Source organism: Leptomonas pyrrhocoris (assembly GCF_001293395.1).
Source record: "Leptomonas pyrrhocoris isolate H10 chromosome Unknown, whole genome shotgun sequence".
Taxonomy (NCBI): domain Eukaryota; phylum Euglenozoa; class Kinetoplastea; order Trypanosomatida; family Trypanosomatidae; genus Leptomonas; species Leptomonas pyrrhocoris.
In genome coordinates, this window is record NW_015438378.1 from 262,148 (window position 1) to 280,815 (window position 18,668).

Genomic DNA, 18,668 nt, shown 5'->3' on the forward strand with positions numbered 1-18,668 from the left:
GAAAGGACCGGGCGCCGCCACGCAACGCCCAGCCCAACAGAGAGAGAAGAGCGGAGGGAAAGAAGAGAAACCATCGAAGCAGACGACACACAGACAAACGCGCCGGCACACATGACACCCGGTGCAAACAAAGGAAGGCAAAGCATCCGCCCTCTCGGGTGCGCCGAGGCACGCAAAGGAAAGAGACGACCTCTCTCTCTATTCCTTTTCCTCAGTGACGACTGCTCGTACGTCTCGCGTTTTGAGTGGACTGACCGAGGCACGGCAAGCCAACAGTAAAGCGGAGATGCAACACAAGAGATGGTTGCTTACGCAGCTCAGCTGTTTTCTTTCGTTCTTTGTTTTCACCGCAAACACAAGAGGAAGCTAACACGACTCATCCGTTTTGCAAAGCATATGATGAGAACACAAGAGTGTCTAAAGCGTTGTTCAGAAAAATAATCCTTTTGGTGAAGGTCTCTTCCATTTACTCTCCTTCATGACTGCTCGGGCCTGAATCATTGAACAGCGAAGAGAGAGAAAGAGAGAAAAGGTCAAGGTAAAAGAAAAGAGAATTAATCTTTTGATAACAAAAAAAAAGTACGAGGGGTCGCTGGGCGTGCCCCACAGCCACACCGCGCGCCATGCGGTGCGCCTACCACAACACAACACCGTGTAGCTGAACCACAAATGCACCACGCGCCACGTCCTCCTTCGACACACGTGCAAAGCCTTCGCAGGAGATGACGGACGACGAAACCCGAGGGGAAAAAAACAAACAGAAGAGGCAGCACGTGTAGCGACTGCTGACAACACGTCCAAGTCAACCCCCGTACCACGGAAGGAGGGGAAAGGAGTGAGTGCGGTGATGGGACTCGCCCCACCTCCAAAACCACACACTGAAAGGCAGCGATAAAAGGAAACAAGAGAAGAGGAAAAAGCGAAAGGAGGCATCTTTTGAGAAAAAGTAAGTGAAAAAGAAAGTGGAATCAAATATCGTTTTGAAGATTTAAAGAAAAAGGGAAAAGGGAAAACGCTGAAACGTCAGAAGCCGCATAGGTGCCTTGCTTCCAACACCACGATGCAGAGAGGAGAGCGAGCCAACAAGAATTGAATGAGGGCCGCGTCTACAGAAGTGCAGGTCGGCGGGTCGTTTGTGCTGGTCGAAGGCATCAACGCCAGTCTACATCTTCGCCACATGCACCGCACCCTCCGCCACAAGCTGCTCCACGTAAAGGTCGTGAATGCGTCGCACACCGCGCAGCTTCTCACCGGGCTGCTTCTCGAGGTAGGTCCCACCAACACTGTAGCAGCAGAAGCTTCCGCTCCCGTTCGCCCACCCAAGCGCGTCGGCAAGGCTCAACTCGCCGGGCTTGCGGCCGCTATTCAGCTGCTTAACAATAGACGCGAGCAGACCGCCAGCGAAGTTGTCACCGCACCCCGTCGTGTCGCCGCGCAGATGCGGGTTTGCCTTCAGGTGCTCCACTGCCTTCTGGCATATCTTAAACCGCGACAACGCCTGCTTCGTGAAGAGCTTGCCGTCGGAAAACACGTAGCCGGCTTCGTCGCCGTTGGTGACAAATAAGGAGTGGACCCCGCTCCTCATTAAGAAGGCGATTGCCTTCTCGATGTTCGCCTCCCCGCTCATCCGCTGCGCTTCCACGAAGTCCACCGCGAGGAGGTCGATCAGCCGGTATGATTCATCCGACTCGCCCAGCGGCCACCGCTTGTGCGGGTTGCGCTTTTCATTCAAAAAGTCGAACACGGTCCCCACCACCGTCACGCTGCCGTACGCCTTCGCGCGACGCAGCAGCGTCGTGATGTTCGCGTGGATCTGCGGCACCGACGCCGTCCCGCTGAAGAACGTCACATCGGCCTTGAAGAAGTCCTCGCCCAGCATCTCGGGCGTGTACGCGTCCAGCGCACCGCCGTGGTAGACAAAAGAGCGCTCGCCGCTGCCGTTCTTGTAATTCTGATCGGACAGCACGAGTGTCGCGGCAGACGGGTGGTTCGGCATGCGGAGGTAGTGGTCGAGGTTGACGGGGCACTGGTTGATCACCTTCAGCATGCGATCACCGGTCACGTCCTGGCCCATGGCACCGTAGAAGTTGAACTCGCACTGGTCGGGGTTGTCGATCAGCCCGCCCTTCAGCAGCTGCGCGGCGTTGATTAGTCCGACAATGCACGGCCCGCCAACGCTGAAGTGGTCGTTCTCGCGCAGCCACCCCTGGTCCTTCCGGATCTCGTCCATTGACTTCCCAGCGAACGCCTCCAGATCCCTGCGGAAGATCAGATGACCGATGCTGATGCCGCCGTCACCGGGCTTCTTCGATACGTACTTCTGAAAGCGCTCCGAGTTGAAGTCAAACCCGGTGAACAGGTAGTCCGCACACGAACAGCCTACACCGTTCACGACAATCTTGCGGTCGCGGCCGGGCATTTTACTGGTGAAAGAAATGGAACTGTAGGAAGGCAACGCGGGTTGAAGGAGGCTGAAACGAACGCGTCACACGTTTGAAATACGTACAAAAGGTTTCGAGCGGGCTTTCTATGAGAGTCAGATGCAGTGTTCAGGCACACGCACACTAACGAAGAGAGGAGTGACAGTAACAGGACAAGAATTGAAGGGAGAGACCCGCAGAGCAGAAGTTTCGAGAAGTCTCGCACAGCACTGCATCGGATACCGAGGAGAGGACCAGTAAAGCCGCTCAAGAGGCACCTCGGAAAAGCAACCGCGGTGGATTCGGTGTGGGGGGGGGGGGTAAATTCGTTTACCGATGTGTGCAGACGTTGGAAGAAGCACCGGTCGGCACACAGAGGTAACGCGACGCACGCCAAACAATGACAATTTTTGCTGTGTGCCTACCATATATATATATATATATATATATATGCTTCGGTTCACTATTGATTCGGACGCTGTTTTAACGAGGTAGCCGGTGCGTTGCGTTGCATAACCAAAAACGAGTAGATGACGGCGCATATGCGACAAGATGAAATAAGATGGTCTTCTCAGCGCCGACTGCGGACAGCACTAACTTGTGGACTTCAGCGTTGATCGGTGCTCACCAAAGTGACGTGACACAGCCTCGATCTCACGTTGGAGGACGTGCGCGTCGTAGTCCACCGGTGGTGTCGCACGGGAGGGGCGCGTTGTGGTGGTGCGTACACGGTCCGCTGACACGAGGGCTGCGCTACCGACAGATTCCCGCAAAGCCTGCTCCGATGGCCTTTTGGAAGGAGAGGCGTTGCTCATTGCGGCTGTACCGCGGTTGAAGGAAACGGTGTGGTCAGGACTGCCTTTGGAGCCGTCCGCGCTAGATGCATCAGCGCTGCCGTGTTCGCGTAGACGCGGTGCTTCGGTGAGTGGGCCCTCCGTCGTTGTAGATGCAAGCACTGCCTTCGTGCGACTCGCGCGTACCTGACGTAGTGCGGAACGCAGCAGCTGACGCTCCGTAATGGTCAGCGACGCAAGGCTACGCGACAGACCCGCATCTGTGCTGCTTTCCAACTTGTCGACCCCCGCCTCCGCGGAAGGTGTGAGAAGAGCCGTGACTTGGTTCAACACGTAGAAGGCGATGTCCTCCTTTTGTTGGGCTGCTTCACCTCGGCCCTGTTGTGGAGACGGCATGCCAGGATGCGTGATCACGTAAAGCGCACGCACCGCCGAGGCCAGTTCGTTGGGACCGCCCGTAGCGTGGATGAAAGGCAGCGCCAGCGCGAGTTCGCGGATGCGCGCAGAGAACGACTGCGACACGTACCCGTTTGATCGCTGCAGCAACAAACACGCAAGGATGAGCACACCGTACCGCCTGTGACGCAAGAGGAGCTGTGCGCCTTCTTGTGTGCTTTCTACACTCGTGGGGTTCGCCTGTAGCGTCGACAGGGCCTGCTGTGCAGTGCTCACGAAGGTGCGCAGCGTGCGATCGGCCTCGGACCGTACGGTGGTGAGTGGCAGCGTGCTCGCCACAGCCTCACACGCACGGGGCCACAGCACAGAAGCGTGTGGCGTTGGTGGACTCCGCGCAACAACGTGCGGCGCAGCTGCCGCGTCACCGGCCTGCCATAGAAACAGTGCAGAGCGCTGCAGGCACCTCATAACTTCGGCCAACACCGTTTGCGTACCGTCGGGGTAGGCGAGGCAGAGTTCGGCGATGCCCAGCAAACTCGCCACTTCGTCGGCGTCGTGCAGACTGCGGCGTCCGTGCTGATGCTGAATGACGTCGCGCACCCACCACGCGAAAGTCGTCACGTGCGACACAGCACCCGTGCACGACGCAGTCGCGCAGACCGTTGCGAAGATCTCGAGGACGTGCTGCAGGGGAACCGCGAGCAGTGCTGGGGGATGTGGCGTTGCAACGCTGTTGTGAAAGCCGAAGCTTGGTGCATCGCAGCCAGGTCGTGCGTTCGCGTGAGGTGCGTCTGGGCAGCCTGCAGTGGTTGTTTGCTGGAGTGCGTGATACGTGACGTAGCCGCCCAGTTGCCTCCCGACGCGTAGCACAGGGATTCCACTCCGCAACGCCGCTACGTGGCCAGCGGAGGCAGCACCGCCACCGCTTGTGAAGGCAGAAGCTGGGGATGATGAAGAGACCCACCACGAGGTGGACAGGCGTGGGAGCCAACGCACGCCAGTGCCAGACGTGGAAAGTGATGGTGCTACGAAGGAGGAGGAAGACGTGGTGGAGTGGCCGTGCGTGCCCACACGTGCTCCTCGCACCGCACCACCAGATGACACGCGCGTCTTGTCAACGCTTGGTCGCGATGTAGCGCCGGTAGAAGCCGAGTGGTGCGCAGTGTCGCCCTCCATGAAATAGGAGCTACGCGCGTCGTCGTTTGTATGTGATGGGCTGGGCTTGTCGCCTCTGCGCAGCTGTTTGAATTCGTACGCTTCAATTCGACGTCGTGCTTGCGAGAGCCGCACCAGCTCCTGCGGCCGATGCCACCACGGGCCACTCCTCTGACCAGAGGACCGCACCTCATCCTCCGCGTCCTCGGCGCTCTCCAGAGCGCACAGGGCCTTCACAGCTTCCTCGCACAGACCAAACACGCGGCTCTGCAGGAGTGTGCGGTCCATCTGAAGGTGACTGAGGCGCCGCAGACTGTTCGCAAAGCGACTGTCCGGTCCCGCTACAGCTGGCGTGCTCGAGGCGCTCCCTGTGAGCTCCAAGGCGAGAGCCGTAAACTGCACCAGTAAGCTAGTGGTGGAGGCGCCGTGGTCGGCAAATAGCGGCAGATACTGTTCCACCGTATCGACCAGCTCTGCCCAGTCGTCGAGCGCAAAGCACACTGGACTTGGCCACGCGTTTCCTTGGTTTGGTGGACTTGCTGCTGGGACTGCGCGTTTGTTTGCTCGTCCTTCTCCGCTGTGCTCTGACGGTACACGCCGCTGCTCCTGTGCATCCAAGCACGCTTCCAGGACACGTACGAGGCTCTGAAACTGCATGGCCTGGTACTCCTGGGCACCGCCACCGCTACTGCTACTATCTCTGCCCAGGCCAAGCATGGAGAACGATCCCAGACCGGGCGAGGAAGGAGCGTGTCTCGACCCGGTGCCCTGCTGCATAAACTTCAGCCAAAGCGCAAAGATCTGCTGGGTGGCCAGAGGGGAGAGCCGATGACGCAGGCAGTTGGCCAGCATCAAACTACCCGAATCGAGACAGAGATGTGGGGTGTGGATGTCGTGTCGTACCTCGGCCAGTAATCGCTCACTCAGCGCATTGCGTAACACAGTCCCTAAGGAGGAGCTTTTGAAGTCGGTTGGAGAGGCAGGCGAGGAGGACTGCGCGTCGACGCTTTGCTCCGCCAACACAAAGTGGGACTCAAGCGAACGAGCCGGATTCGTCAGCGAGCTGGACTGCATACGTCGGAGCAGCTCATCGAGTGGGAGCGCCTCCAGCTGCTTTGCGATGCCGCGCTGAACCGCAAAACGTTGAAGGACTACGCGGAGCATCCCGCCATGAGTGCCAACGCGACGTTGTCGAGGACGGTCGAAGAAGAGCTGTGAGGTAGATGGAAGAACGAAGCCTGTGTGCGAAAGAACAACGAAGGAGAGAACATACAACAGGAAAGGAAGACGAACACGGAGGAATACGGAGAGCAAGAAATCCTATTCAAAAAAAGGGGGGTTATTGGAGCGTGCGCTTTGTTGTTTGCGCTCGCACGCTCTCTCTTTACATGGGACGTTTGCCTGCGAAAGGAATTTACCTCTTTCCACATACATATGCAACGAACACAACGGCAAGAACGGAAAGAACGTGTGTGTGTGCGCGTGTGTGCGTCTGACTTGAAGGGTGAGAAAGAAGACGCGGAAAGATGAAGGAACGCAATCGCAGGGGAGGAATTTGTTAAAAATGAAAACACCGCGCTGACACAAAGGAAAAGCTCTTCTCCGTGTTTCGAAAGACAGACTGGATAAAGGTCAAGGCACGATACTTTATCAACTGTTTGGCAGGCGAGGCCGTCGATGACTTCGCTTCGTATGTCACCCAGCGCGGTTACCTCCCCACAGACAGACACTGAAGTGAAGAAATCAGATCATACCTTGAAGGACCGTTGTGACGAGGAGTACGAAAGCTTCTCTCCGGCTATTATAGTCACTGTGGCTGATTTGGCCTTTTACTCTGTCGACGTCGAAAGAGACCTACTTTGCTACTGCACAACGACCAACAACTCCGCCAACGGGAAACGCAACAACACTTATCGGCCGAAAATAGTAAATTTAAAAAGAGCCGTGACAGGCTGAAGGAAGAGCGGAAGCCGCCCTTCCTATTCGATTATCACCTTCCACAGTCCACACAGAGGACATGGCAGGAAGAAGCCCAAAGGGTGAGAAGCGCACAGACACACGCACATCGGTAACTACTGCGGTGACGACGTGGGCGTTGGCGCATCTTCTTCATTGGCCGACGCATCGATGTGCGCAGCGGCGGTGGTCACCGCCTCCGGCTCCGTCGTAGCTTCGGCGACGATGGACGTGAACGCTGGCGTCAAAGGAGACCGCTGTTCTTCCTCGCGCAGCTGCTCCTCATCTACCGGGGCGGCTTCGCTCACACCGTGCTCAGCTTCGATCGGCACCGTCGCTGGCTTTACCTCCCCCTCTTCCTCTTCATTCACAGCCTCAGGTCCAGCAGAAGCGTGCGAAGCTGCGGAGGCCCCGTTCGGCTGTGATATCGCGGCAACAGGTGCAGGTGCCACAGACGCGGACGCTGGAGGGAGTTGAGTGGCCGAGACGCCAGGGACAAGCGACGGCGCGGGAGAGGCTGGGGTGAGAGGGGAGGTTGTGGAAGCGGCGGAGGTGGGTGCGGCAACGGACACCGACGAGAGCGGCGGCGGCGGTGGCATCGCAGCAGTCGCAGCAGCAGCAGCGACAGCGGCGTGTTCTTGCTGCTGTCGCTGCTGCTGCTGGAGGCGCTGAAGCTCCTCTCGCTGCTGCTGCTCCTGACGCTGACGGGCATGCGTAATGAAGCTGCGGATCGCCTGCAGCGTGCCCGACATGTGCGCCGCCGACTCCTCCACTTCGGCCGGAAGGACAGGGGCATCGTCGGCAGGGGAAGCCGTGTTACCGCCGCCACCGTGCGCAGGTGCGACGACGGCCTGCTCCAGTGCCCGCTGCAACACGACACTGGCGTGCTGTTGCATGACACTCTGCGTCCGCTCTGCCTCCATCGCCTGGTACTTCGCCTTCCACGTCGACTCCCACTGCTGCTGCGCCGCACTGATGCGCTCCACCAGGCTGCTCGCCTGCGCTTGCGCGGATGCCTCGAAGGCGGCCTTCGCCGTCTTCACCCGCTCCTCTTGCTCCTGGATCGCCTGGACGAGCTGGCCAATGTAGCTGGTCTGATCCCGGCTCGCCTGCAGTGTGGTTTGATGTATCGCCTCTGTCATGTACGTCTGCATCTGGCGCAAGGCAGCAGTGATTTTGTCGGCGGCGGCGGAGTGTTCCGCCTCCTGTGCGTCGCCTTCGCCGCCGTGCGCAGCGCCCCACGACGCCGCCTCACGCCGCAAGAGATCGCCCATGTCACGGCGCTCCGCCTGCACCATCTCCCGCAGCGTCTCCGTGTGCTGCTCGGACTGGTGGTAGAGCTGCAACGTGGTGCACAGACCTTCCAAGGTGGTGCGCACCATCTCCACCGCTGCGGTGTAGTGCTTGTGCATCGCCTGCAGTTCGTTGTCTAGCGTTTTCGTGCGGTATGTCAGGGCGGCGTTGGCAGCCTCTACTGCACGTCTGGCCTCCTCTTGGGAAGTGAGTGCCGCCGCGTGCTCCTGCTGGCTTCTCTCCACCTCCGATTGAAGACGTCGGTTCTCATTCCGGGTCTCGAGCAGCTCCCGATGCGACGCTAACAAGCGTTCTTGGCTCTGTTGAAATTGCTGCTGCAGCGCCACAAAGGAGTTGCGATGCGGTGCAACAGAATTGTCACCCCCACTGGCAGCCTCGGCACCTCCGCTGCTGCTCTTCACGGCGCCCTTCTTCAACCCCGCATTCGCCACTCCTCGCGCCGCGGCGACCTCGTTCAGTAAGAAGACATCGTTGGCTCCTTGGCGAAGATACTCCAAAAACTGTGGCAGCGAAAAAGACGCCATCGCAGCAGCAGCACTAACACCCGAAGACGGCTCGCTTGCTTTGCTTTGCAACAGTGGGGAGTTGGGGGCCGAGGAGAGTCGCTGCTGCTGCTCGTACAGGATGAGGGCTTCCTGCTCCATGAGTGCCCGCACGCGGTCCTCGCGGAGTTGCAGGAAGCGCTGCAGCTGGTCCTTTTGCCGCTGCAGCTGTGCCACCTCGCTCTTCAGCTTCTGCGAGCGCCGGAGCGCTTCCTCAATCGCGTGTGGATCGGCGACGACGGTGGCGCTGGTGGCCGCCACACGCGTCGCTGCTTCGCGGATCGTCGCACAGCACGCACGAAGCTCCTGTTCCGACATCACCGGTGCGATGGTCAGGGCGACACTCGTGAGCAGGCGATCGCGCTCCGCCTCCACGCCGGCGCAGTGCGCGCGAAGCTCGCGCTCCTCGTCACGGCGGCGGTCCACCTCTGAAGCGAGGGCGGCTAGGTTGTCGGTCAGCACGGCCTTCCGTTGCTCCAGCTGTGCCACACGACCCTGCGACACACGCAAGTCGGCCTGTGTGAGCTGCAGTGTGCGCACCTGGCGCTCCAACTCGCGAATACGATCGCGGCCCTCGTACCAGAACTTCGTCATTTCGCCACGGATGGAAGACGGGTTGCTGCTGGCGTCCTGCTCGGCGCGCTGACGCTTCTGCGCGAGTGCCTGCTGCTCCTCACTGTGCAGCTGTATGAGATTCTTTATTTCGTTCTGTGCTGCAATAAGCTGCTCGTCCTTCGCATCCCGCTCCGACACCACTGCTGCCTCGCGTGCCACGGCAACGCCCACCTCTGCCCTTAAGTGACCAATGCGCTCCATCAGCATGTTCGTTTCGTCCTTGCGAAAAGCGTCTTCAATCTCGCGCTCCACGCCGTGACGGCGCTCGAGCTCGTCCATCAGCACGCGCTGCGCTGCTTGTACGTTGTGACTAATGCGCAGCTCCTCCTTGAGCGCCTCCATCTTGCCAAGTAGCTCAGGAACTTGACGAGCAGCGCGCAGACTGTCCTCAATGGACTTGCGGAATGTTCCGACCGTCCCCGCGGCGGCCTCCTGCGTTTCTTGGAGCTGTCGCCGAAGGAGAGCCTCTGACTCGCGGAGCTGCTTCAGCTCTGCCACGAGCGGTGGAGGGGGGGTGTTGGCCATTGACATTTCTAAATCGGTAATACGCGCCATCAACTGCTTCCTTTCACTCTCTGCCGCTTCCAGCTGCGCGTGCAAGGGAGCGACGGTCTGGCTCTGCAGCTTCTCTAAAGCCTCCTCCGCCTGCTGCTTTCCCTGCTGCATTTGTCGAAGAACGACCGATACCGTCTGCGTCAACGACGGCGACGACCCGGCGAACGCTTCCGCTCCTTCATCCGGCAGAGGAGAGGAAGGAGAGCCGTCCTCCGTTGGACTTCCCTCATCACGCTGCGCGGAGCCGTTCCGCACCACCTGACTCGCTCGCGCTTCATCCTCCGCCACACGCTGCAAAAATTGCTGCAGCTGCTCCCGCAGCACCTCCTGCGTCACCCGCTGCTCATCGGAGAGGTGCAGGCGGGCTCGCAGGGACGTGTTCTCTCGCAGAAGCTCCTCCATCAATTTGGCGGCGTGAAATGGACTGGAGGACGCACCCGTAGCGTCTTGCATTATCAAACAATTTGTGATGTATGAAGTGACGAGGCCTTTATCACCAATAATGTACGAGAAAGATGCCGCCGTTTCACTGGCGTGCTGACCGGAGGAGCGCAGTTGGCGCACCGGAACAGAGAGAGAGATAGAAATTTTTGTATTCGCTTTTCCCTTTTGTATCCGTCCTCGACAACGACTCTTCTCTCCGCTCCCCGACGAGCATCTCTTCTGACGGAAGGGGGTGAGATGCGAGGCTTTCTACTTCTACTTCAATATCTTTTTTGTGAATCCCTCTCCTCCCCCCCCCTCTTTCCTCTTGTTCTTAAAAAAAAAGTTGCGGGTTTCTTTGGTGTCAAGCAGTCGAATTTCTCATTGCCTAACTCAGCCTCTCGTCGCCTTAAGATCTTCTTGTTGTTTCCCTCAGGTTTCAGTATTCTGACGTCCTGCAGGCGGCGATGAAAAGGCGGTGGGTTGTGTGCGGTGTCGATCGATGACTTGGCAGAGAACCCAAAGCCCCCCTCCAAACACACCATACACAAGCGAAACAACACAATTGCGTGAGCGTATCGCTTACCGGTTATGTATGTGCACTCCTTGAGTAGCCGAGAACGACTCATTTATTATTCTCAGTATTTGAAATTGGCGTCGTAGAGAGGCGAAGATATGCTTCAAAGATCCCCCGCGCTTCTTTGGGCATCCGCTTATTTCGAACGCATTGGGAACATGGTTCGACGCGTGAGCTTCTTACTATCCAACCCTCTCTCTTCTTCGCAAAGAGCAGAAGAAAGACACGTCCAAAACTCAGCACCCAGCTCCAGCAGCAGCCACACCGGCTCCTCCTCCGTCTTCGGCAAGGCCAGATGCCGCTCCGCAGCCTTTCACCTCATCTTCTCACCAACAAAGTCCACCATCTGCCGCAGAGAAGCGTCACCGCTCCGGCAGAAAGAATTCCACGAAGCCACATCGCCTAGCATCGCACGACGGTCGGTCACCACGCCGACCTCGACATGCCGCGCCAACGTGGGACGGTGTCCCTGCCGCAGCCTCCGCTCCGCCGCGTCCGCGTCACTTCGATGCCCAAAACTTTGCTGCGGAGCACCACACGCCTTTCGGGTACCCCGACGGCGGTTACGCACACGACAATCTCTCTCCGCGAGGTGAGTTCACCGGTCGCAGCGGTCGTGGGGATGACCGAAACTTGTACGATACCTACGAGTACATGCCCGCCCCTCCTGCTGTTGCGGAGGACCCAGAGGGGCAGCGGTGGTACAGCTTCCTCGCCACACCTCCACGCTCCCCGCCCACCGAAGGCGCCAGCTGGGGATCGCGTGGGTTTGCGGAGGATTTCTTTGCCAAGTCCCCGCCGTACGCTGCCGTCTCCTTCATGCCCGACCCGTACGACTCCCCCCGATCCGCCACCGCCCATTCGATGCGAAGTGGTCAACCCTCTCCGTTCGGTTCGGAGCAGTACCCGGCGCGGTCGCCGGTGCGTCAGTCGTCAAGGGTGGAGGTGCTCTCCTCGAATGCCGACGAGACCAAGAGCGATGCGCAGACATCAGCGGATGCGCACCCACACGGTGTGGAAAGCGTCGACTGAGAAAAGTGGGGTGAGACAAGTGATGTGCCGCTGCGACGAGGACGATGCTACTTCAGGTCACGTGCCACAGATGTGCGTGTACCGCATTTTTCCATCTCTTTCCCTGACTTCACTCCGGTTTTACGCGTCAGTGTCGACTTGCCACCTACACGCGGCTCCGTTTGTATTTACCACGCAAGCGCATACCGCGACGCAATTCCGGTAAGAAACTCTTTCCTCAGCCAATTCTTTATGTTTCTGTTCTCTATTCTTTTTTTTGTCACTTCTCTTTCTACGCCCTCCTCCGTGCAGAGTTTCTGGCCTCCACGCCGCTGTCTTTAATTGGATTCGGTGGTGCAACGACGCGTGGTAGTGGCGCAGCCAGCGGTTGCGGGGGGGGCGTCTGGGCGACAGGTGAGACGGACGTTGGAGGGGACGGGCGGGCCGCTCGCTCCATCATCTCACCGTATTTCTTCGACCATGGGCCGACACCACCGAGTTTGTAAAAGACATCGCGAAAGAGGATGAACACCCATGTCCCACCGGTAACGACAAGGAAGGCGACGGACAGCTCGTAAAACCCAGGATGCTCCGCTGGCAAGGAGGAGTCCGAGTTGCCGGTTGATGTGGTGGTAGTGGTGCCAGCGGCGGCAGTCTGTGCAGCTCTGTTACTCGCCTTCGCCGCTGCCGTTGCACGCGACACGCGCCGATCGTTCTGCGGCAGGCCTTCCTGGCTTTCGACTTTGATGTCATGATTTGCGATGGCGCTCTCCATCGATTGCATGAACTTGGGCACCTTCAGGGACTTCATCAGCTCGCGGATGCTCTCTTCTGTGAACTTCGGTGGAGGCAGCGGATCGGGCAGGGGGCGGTAATCAGCGGACTCGTCAGCCTCGGTGCGCGACAGAAGCACGCGTTCGTGGTGGTGTTGAAGACGATGCGGCGGCCACGATACTTGACGGCGCACTCTCGATCGGTGAGTGGCACACACGTCCCTGCCGCGGTGGAGAATCGGTAGTCGCCCTGGCAGATGATACGAACGGTGGAGCTCGCACCGAGGGACGCGGCGTAGGGCGACGGCACCTTCTGCTGCGGTTCACGCGCGAGACTCGCCTTCACTGTTTGCGTCGCTGGCGGTTCGATGGCGGCGTCCACAGTGACAGTGGACGATCTGAGAAGCGTGTGAAAAGGGTTAGTGGTCGGGGTCGTTTCGCAGGTGACCGTCACGACGACTTCAGAGGGCAGCAGTTGCGGAGTGCGGTCAAGCGATGAGAGGTGCACCGTCGCGTTGATGAGTGTTGGATAGCGGTTCGTGTCCGCTGCGGCGGGATACTGGGAAGAGCCGCAGAAAGTACCCACGCACGTCTGTATAGTCCAGTTGGCTCCTGTGAAGTTCGAGAAGGAAACGTACTCAACAGTGACAACGACGGCTGTGGGAGACGTTGCATCGTTAAAGCGCGCTGTAACGCGGGTGGGACGTCCGATCGGGAAGAGCGGCTGCAACGTGTTGGTGAGCGGCAAGGGGAAGTCTGCGTACGTGAGGGTCCAACCGGTGGATGCAGGGACGTCACCTTGGAAGCTGATGTTCTGAATCGTGGCGGAGGAAGACATCCCGACATCATCGATCCATTCGAGTTCAGAAAAAGCAACCTCCCATTGAGACTCAGCTTTTCTTTCATAGAAGCTGAACTGATTGGAGTTGTTTCCGTCCAATGAGGAATAATAGCCCAATGGGTACTCGAGGCACTTAACGCGATCATTCATGTAATTCTTGGGGGTATACCCAATGCACCAACTAGTGGAACAAAAAGCATTGCTTGTTACTGGTACTGGCGATGCCTCGTATGACCGATCCGTGAGAGACGAGCCTTGTCGGCAAAGCGCAAAACCAAACGACGGCTTAAAGTACGACGGGGATACAGTAATACCATCAAACGTAGCTAATGCACTTTTTGAGCACGTTACTGAGACACCTTTGGGTTCGTTCGCCGTTACCTTACAGGTTGTGCTTTCTGACAGATCTCCACCCAACAGAACACCTCGCAGTTGAAACAAAAAGTTAGACGATACGTAGGTAATTGCCCCGTCCGTGCACGCATACGGTGGCACAGGGCTGTCCACCAGTGCGTACTTTCGATAGTGCGTGGAGTTGAGACCACAGCACGCTTTCGTGCGGTAGCATTCGTAGTCGTACCGCGGGCCGCCAGGCGGTGTATCCACGGACTCCGACTGCGACTGGTAGCTCGTCATTCCAACGCTTCCGACGTCGTAGATGAATTTGGTGTCTTGCTTGATTACCTCGAGCCTCAACGGTTCTACCGCTTTCCACAGACTGCCGTATTGATCTTGAACCACCGGATACTCGTCCGACGTCACGTTCATCACGAAATCCAGACCGGGGTTCGGCACGTCGAACACAAGCTTGATGCTCGCCCCTGTGAAGACGTGAGTCTGGACAATGGAGGCACCCTTCAGGTGAATCCCATCCACCAATTCAACCGGATAGGAAAAGCTGTCGGCGACGGTCACGGTGAAGGTGACAGGGAGCACGGCAGCTACCTTTCCGGTCTCGGGATCCACGACGGCGGGGTGGCTTGTTTGTATGACTGGTGTCGTGTACGGAAGCCGTAGCTTTGCCTCGGTGAAGGTGGACAGGCAGCTTAGCACGGCGAGCACGCTGATAACAATGAAGCAGCGGTCGACTGCACGCATCTTCGCTCTGAGAAAACGGTAATCTGGAAAGGATCAAAAAAAAAAGAAGAGAAACGCTTATATATAATGAGAGGGGAGGGAGACTTTAAAAACGAAGATGAGTAGCAGAAACAAGCAGAGCGTTTATGCAGCGCTGTAGCTCTGATTTAGTCTGGTAGTGTCTGGAGGAAATATATATGTGTATTGGTGAAAGCCAAAGCGGAATAGAGACAAATTTAGTAAGGGAAACAAACAACGGAGTTACGTCTATGTGAAGATGGTTAAAGAAAGAAAAATGGTCAAAACGGGAGTGAAGAAAGAGAAAACGTTGAAAGCACAGGCGCGTTTCGAAGCGCTAAGAAGCGACAGAACTAGAAATACGAGAGGGCGTATTCGCTCTCGAGAAACAGTAAGTTGAAACACAGATCATGTCGGCTACTTCTTTGAAAGAGAAAAACAAGCTGCCTTTCCCGATGCACCACTTGCACTTACCTTTTGGAGTTCCTAAAGTGTACTCAGTTCGACACGAAAGATCTGTAAACATGAAAAGAGGTACTTAGAAGAAAACAGAAGAAACGATAAGGAATTCCCCACCAACGCAACGCATTCTTTCAACTTGCCTCTTCTTACTGCCGTCTAAAACTCTCATTCGCCGGCACCACCGAACCGCGACAGTGCAAGGGCGCTGCGTACCGCGGTACAGGTTGGTACACCGGCTTCTGAATTTCTCCCGCCTCTAACTGCGCGGCCAGCGGTGACAACTGATCGCCGTGCTTCCGGTGGCCCCCCGCAAACAGGCGCGAGTTCTTCGAAACGTTGCGGCTGTTGTAGGTGAAACTGGCGGCTTGATGGGTGCTGCTGTTGGCGAAGCCACCGCCGTTCATCGTGCCGCGCACAAAGCGGGCCGTCATGCAGATGCTGCGCATCGTGATGCCCAACTTGCGCGGCTCCGACCACTCTACCGGAAAGGGGTTGAGACCCGATTCACCCAGTCGCTCCAGCGACACAGGGAAGTCTTGATCACACAACACGTCGTAGACGTAGTTCGCACCGGCCATGTGCGAAAAGAAGGAGCACTGCGGCTCCAGCTTTATCGTTTGCCACAGCACCTTGGGCAGCCGCTGCACCGCTTGGTTTACCGCGTGGTGGCCGTAATCGGAGTCGGCAAATACGAAGGTGCGCTGCCCGCTGAACGCCAGCAAGTCAGAAAGCGGAGGGCTGTCCGGAAGGAGCTCCACCGGCTCCACGGACAAGGCACGGATGTTTTCTTTGCGCGCATCCGACTCCGCGGTCTCACCCGTCAGCGTCATCATCGCGAGCTTGTTCGTGCGTGGGGTACCGTAACCCATCAGAATACCGTGCGTCGTCGAGATGAAGTCGCTGCCGCTTGCTCGGCCACCTTTGGTGTCCTGTAGAACGTGGTTCACGTCCGCCGTCGCGCCCCACCCACGCATGTACCGGATCGTCTCACTCATCTCCGCTGACCGATTCTCACGGCCGAACTTGGGCATGAGAAGAAGCATTTCGAAGTGTTGGAAGAAGATGTCGTTGGTGAAGAGACACTCGTAGTAGGGGCAGCTCTTCATCTCGTACACCATCTCAATGAGCTGCGTCTGCCGCAAGACGTCAAAGAAGTTCTTCACCTGCCGGACAAAAAGCTCCGTGTCCACCTCTTCCCCAGATGGGGAGTGCGTCGGGATTGTTTGGGTGGGCGGAAGGCGGTACAGCACATTGGTGTAACGGCGAGTCGCGACACACAATGCTGAGAGGTACCCAGTGCGAACAGAGGGTGACCTTGCTAACGAAAGGGTAGATGTGATCGATGAGGCGGCACAACGCGCGACGGCGAGGCGCTGTGCACGTCGCACCCCTATCGTCTTGCCCACGGTGATGGCCGCAAACATCGCGAATGCGTGCTACAACGTGAAAGAAGAGTTTTCTTTTAATCCAGGAGAAGACGGAATTCGCAGTTCAAACGCATAATAACTGAGCTCCTCTTTGCCATCAACACAACTATGCTGGAGAGAGAGAGGAGAGAGAAGATTCAATCAAGTGGAAGCTGAAAACCGAAAAAGGGGTTGAAAGATTAAAGACCACCGAACTCTGATGCTGGGCATTTCAAGCCGGGTACTAAGTCTCCAAAGCAAGACGCGCGACTAATATACAGAACTGTCTGACAATGAAAGGAGATGCTTCCCGTGAAGCTCACTTCCTTTCTTTTCTTTCCTTTGCTGTGATGGAGGTCTCATCATTGTCGATGCTGTTCTCAATTGATCATTGGCGGCCGCCAAGAAAAACGCTGGGGCGGCACAGCGAAATCAGAAAACAAAAAAAAAGGATAGTCATAATAACGGTAGTAGAGAGAGGAGAAAGCACTCGCATAAACAGGCCCAGCTGCTCCAAAAACCACAGAGAAACAAAAGGAAGAGAGAAAACAGAATACTACTTTGGCTGGTGTTGAGCTTTGATGCACGAAGAGGCTCAAGAAAGCGGTGGGTGTTATCGTGTAAGGAACAATGGTGATAATAATGGTGGTGGGAAACGTCTCAAGCTCGTCTTCGGTGGCTCGTACAATCGCTCGTCGCACATTTACGCTTCCGAGTATATATAGAGAGAGGAAACGATTTGTTGCCTTCTTTTTCAGCAGACGGTTGGGCTCAATGGAGGGGTTTAGTGTAGTTATGGCGACGCTACCTGGACGACCAGCTTGCCCTTCCCAATCTTCCCCGTCGCGCAGCGGTCCATCGCCGTTGCAGCCTCCGCAAACGGCAGCACCTCCACCTGCAGTGTGAACGCACCCTTCTGGTACAGCTCCGATACCTGATCGCCAATAATGCGGAGCTGCGGCCGCGTCATGGGATGGCCATGCAGGCCGTTCAAGAAGGCGTAATGAACGGACAGCTGACGACGGAAAAGAACGTCACTGGAGGGGATCAGGACACCGGAAATAAGGCAGACCGCGCCGCCGAAGTGAAGCGCATCGGTGTACTCCTCCGCGTTGTCCGTGTTGGTGATCGCGAAGTAGTAGTCCACGCCGCGGCCCTCCGTCGCCTCCAGGATCTGATCCACCATCTTCGAGCCCTCATGGTAGTCCAGCACTACATCCGCGCCAAGGCCCTTCACGTACTCCGCATTCGACGGGGAGCACGACGCAAACACGTAGAGACCGGCGTTGCGGGCCAGCTGCACGGCAGAGTTGCCCACGCCGCCGGAGGCGCCATCAATGAAAATGCTCCGGCCGCGCTCGATGCGCAGCTTGTCGAACAGGGCAATGTACACCGTCCAGGTTGCACACGGGATCGCCGCCGCCTCCACGTAGGAGATCGGCTTCGGCCCATCCGACGGAATCGGCGACACCACGGCTCCCTCGAGCACCGCATACTCGCACAACGACCCGGCAAAGGGGTCCAGCAAGGAAGAGTGGAACATGACGCGGTCACCGACCTTCAACCCCGTCACCTTCGCCCCGACGCTCTCGATCTCGCCGGCGCCGTCGACGCCGACGATGTAGGGGTACGGGTAATGCGGGGGCTTGTGGTGCATGCCCTTGTACCCGTTGAGTCCGTGGCCGGCAACACCAGGTCCTGCACCGGATGCTGGAAACATGGTGCGCTTCCAATCCACGGGATTGATGCCGGCCGCGTGCACCTTGATGCGCACCTGCGTGGGTCCAGGCGCAGGCATGGTGACGTCCGTCAGCGACATGACGTCCTTCGACCACTCCTGCGCCGGCTCTTCCACGGCCCACCCCTTGCATTGCAAGGCGACCGGGTGTGCGTTTGATCCGTTGCTCATTGCTCGTGAGACAGAGTGTGATTCGTTGTCCGAATGCTGATTTCGATAGTTGGTACTTTAGGAGGTGGAACGGTCGTGAGACGTAACAAGAGAGGAAAGGAGAGAAGACGGACAAGTTGGTAGACAACAGAATCGTTTTCATTCACCCGGAAGAGATAGCAAAAAAGAAGGTAAATCACTTGCTTCTGTTCTACATAAAATGCCACTCGAGCGTGAAATTCTTCTTCTTCATTTTTTTTCTTAGGCGTGCAGCCGTAAAGTGCCGAACTCTTCGCTTCACGGCCTCTTGACCTGCAGATTTGCTTTCTGGGTTGTATTTGTAAAAGTGAAGTCGGCAGACGATAGAATGCAATGAGAGAGAACGAAACAAACCCAGAAGACCTTAGGATGACGTCCCAGTACGACACGGAACGCAACTGTCCGC

At 57.4% G+C, this 18,668-nt stretch overlaps 7 protein-coding genes across 7 annotated transcripts; 1 reads left to right on the forward strand and 6 right to left on the reverse strand.

Annotated features, from left to right (window-relative positions):
* Positions 1–1,162: 1,162 nt before the first annotated feature.
* Positions 1,163–2,565, reverse strand: ABB37_08122 (hypothetical protein; the record flags this gene model as incomplete). Its single annotated transcript, XM_015807010.1, has 1 exon — positions 1,163–2,565. The coding sequence occupies exon 1, from the start codon at positions 2,417–2,419 to the stop codon at positions 1,163–1,165; it is 1,257 nt and encodes a 418-aa protein (XP_015654405.1). The 5' UTR covers positions 2,420–2,565.
* Positions 2,566–3,013: 448 nt separating this feature from the next.
* Positions 3,014–6,258, reverse strand: ABB37_08123 (hypothetical protein; the record flags this gene model as incomplete). The annotated part of the gene is made up of 1 exon (XM_015807011.1): positions 3,014–6,258. Exon 1 carries the CDS (start codon positions 5,927–5,929, stop codon positions 3,014–3,016), a length of 2,916 nt encoding a protein of 971 aa, XP_015654406.1. The 5' UTR covers positions 5,930–6,258.
* A 579-nt stretch (positions 6,259–6,837) lies between these two features.
* ABB37_08124 (hypothetical protein) lies at positions 6,838–10,285 on the reverse strand (the record flags this gene model as incomplete). The annotated part of the gene is made up of 1 exon (XM_015807012.1): positions 6,838–10,285. Exon 1 carries the CDS (start codon positions 10,198–10,200, stop codon positions 6,838–6,840), a length of 3,363 nt encoding a protein of 1,120 aa, XP_015654407.1. The 5' UTR covers positions 10,201–10,285.
* A 1,116-nt stretch (positions 10,286–11,401) lies between these two features.
* Positions 11,402–11,779, forward strand: ABB37_08125 (hypothetical protein; the record flags this gene model as incomplete). The annotated part of the gene is made up of 1 exon (XM_015807013.1): positions 11,402–11,779. The coding sequence occupies one exon, from the start codon at positions 11,402–11,404 to the stop codon at positions 11,777–11,779; it is 378 nt and encodes a 125-aa protein (XP_015654408.1).
* A 789-nt stretch (positions 11,780–12,568) lies between these two features.
* On the reverse strand, positions 12,569–14,717 carry ABB37_08126 (hypothetical protein; the record flags this gene model as incomplete). Its single annotated transcript, XM_015807014.1, has 1 exon — positions 12,569–14,717. Exon 1 carries the CDS (start codon positions 14,468–14,470, stop codon positions 12,569–12,571), a length of 1,902 nt encoding a protein of 633 aa, XP_015654409.1. The 5' UTR covers positions 14,471–14,717.
* Positions 14,718–15,075: 358 nt separating this feature from the next.
* Positions 15,076–16,353, reverse strand: ABB37_08127 (putative mitochondrial hypothetical protein; the record flags this gene model as incomplete). The annotated part of the gene is made up of 1 exon (XM_015807015.1): positions 15,076–16,353. One exon carries the CDS (start codon positions 16,351–16,353, stop codon positions 15,076–15,078), a length of 1,278 nt encoding a protein of 425 aa, XP_015654410.1.
* A 775-nt stretch (positions 16,354–17,128) lies between these two features.
* On the reverse strand, positions 17,129–18,300 carry ABB37_08128 (zinc binding dehydrogenase-like protein; the record flags this gene model as incomplete). The annotated part of the gene is made up of 1 exon (XM_015807016.1): positions 17,129–18,300. Exon 1 carries the CDS (start codon positions 18,242–18,244, stop codon positions 17,129–17,131), a length of 1,116 nt encoding a protein of 371 aa, XP_015654411.1. The 5' UTR covers positions 18,245–18,300.
* Positions 18,301–18,668: the final 368 nt, after the last annotated feature.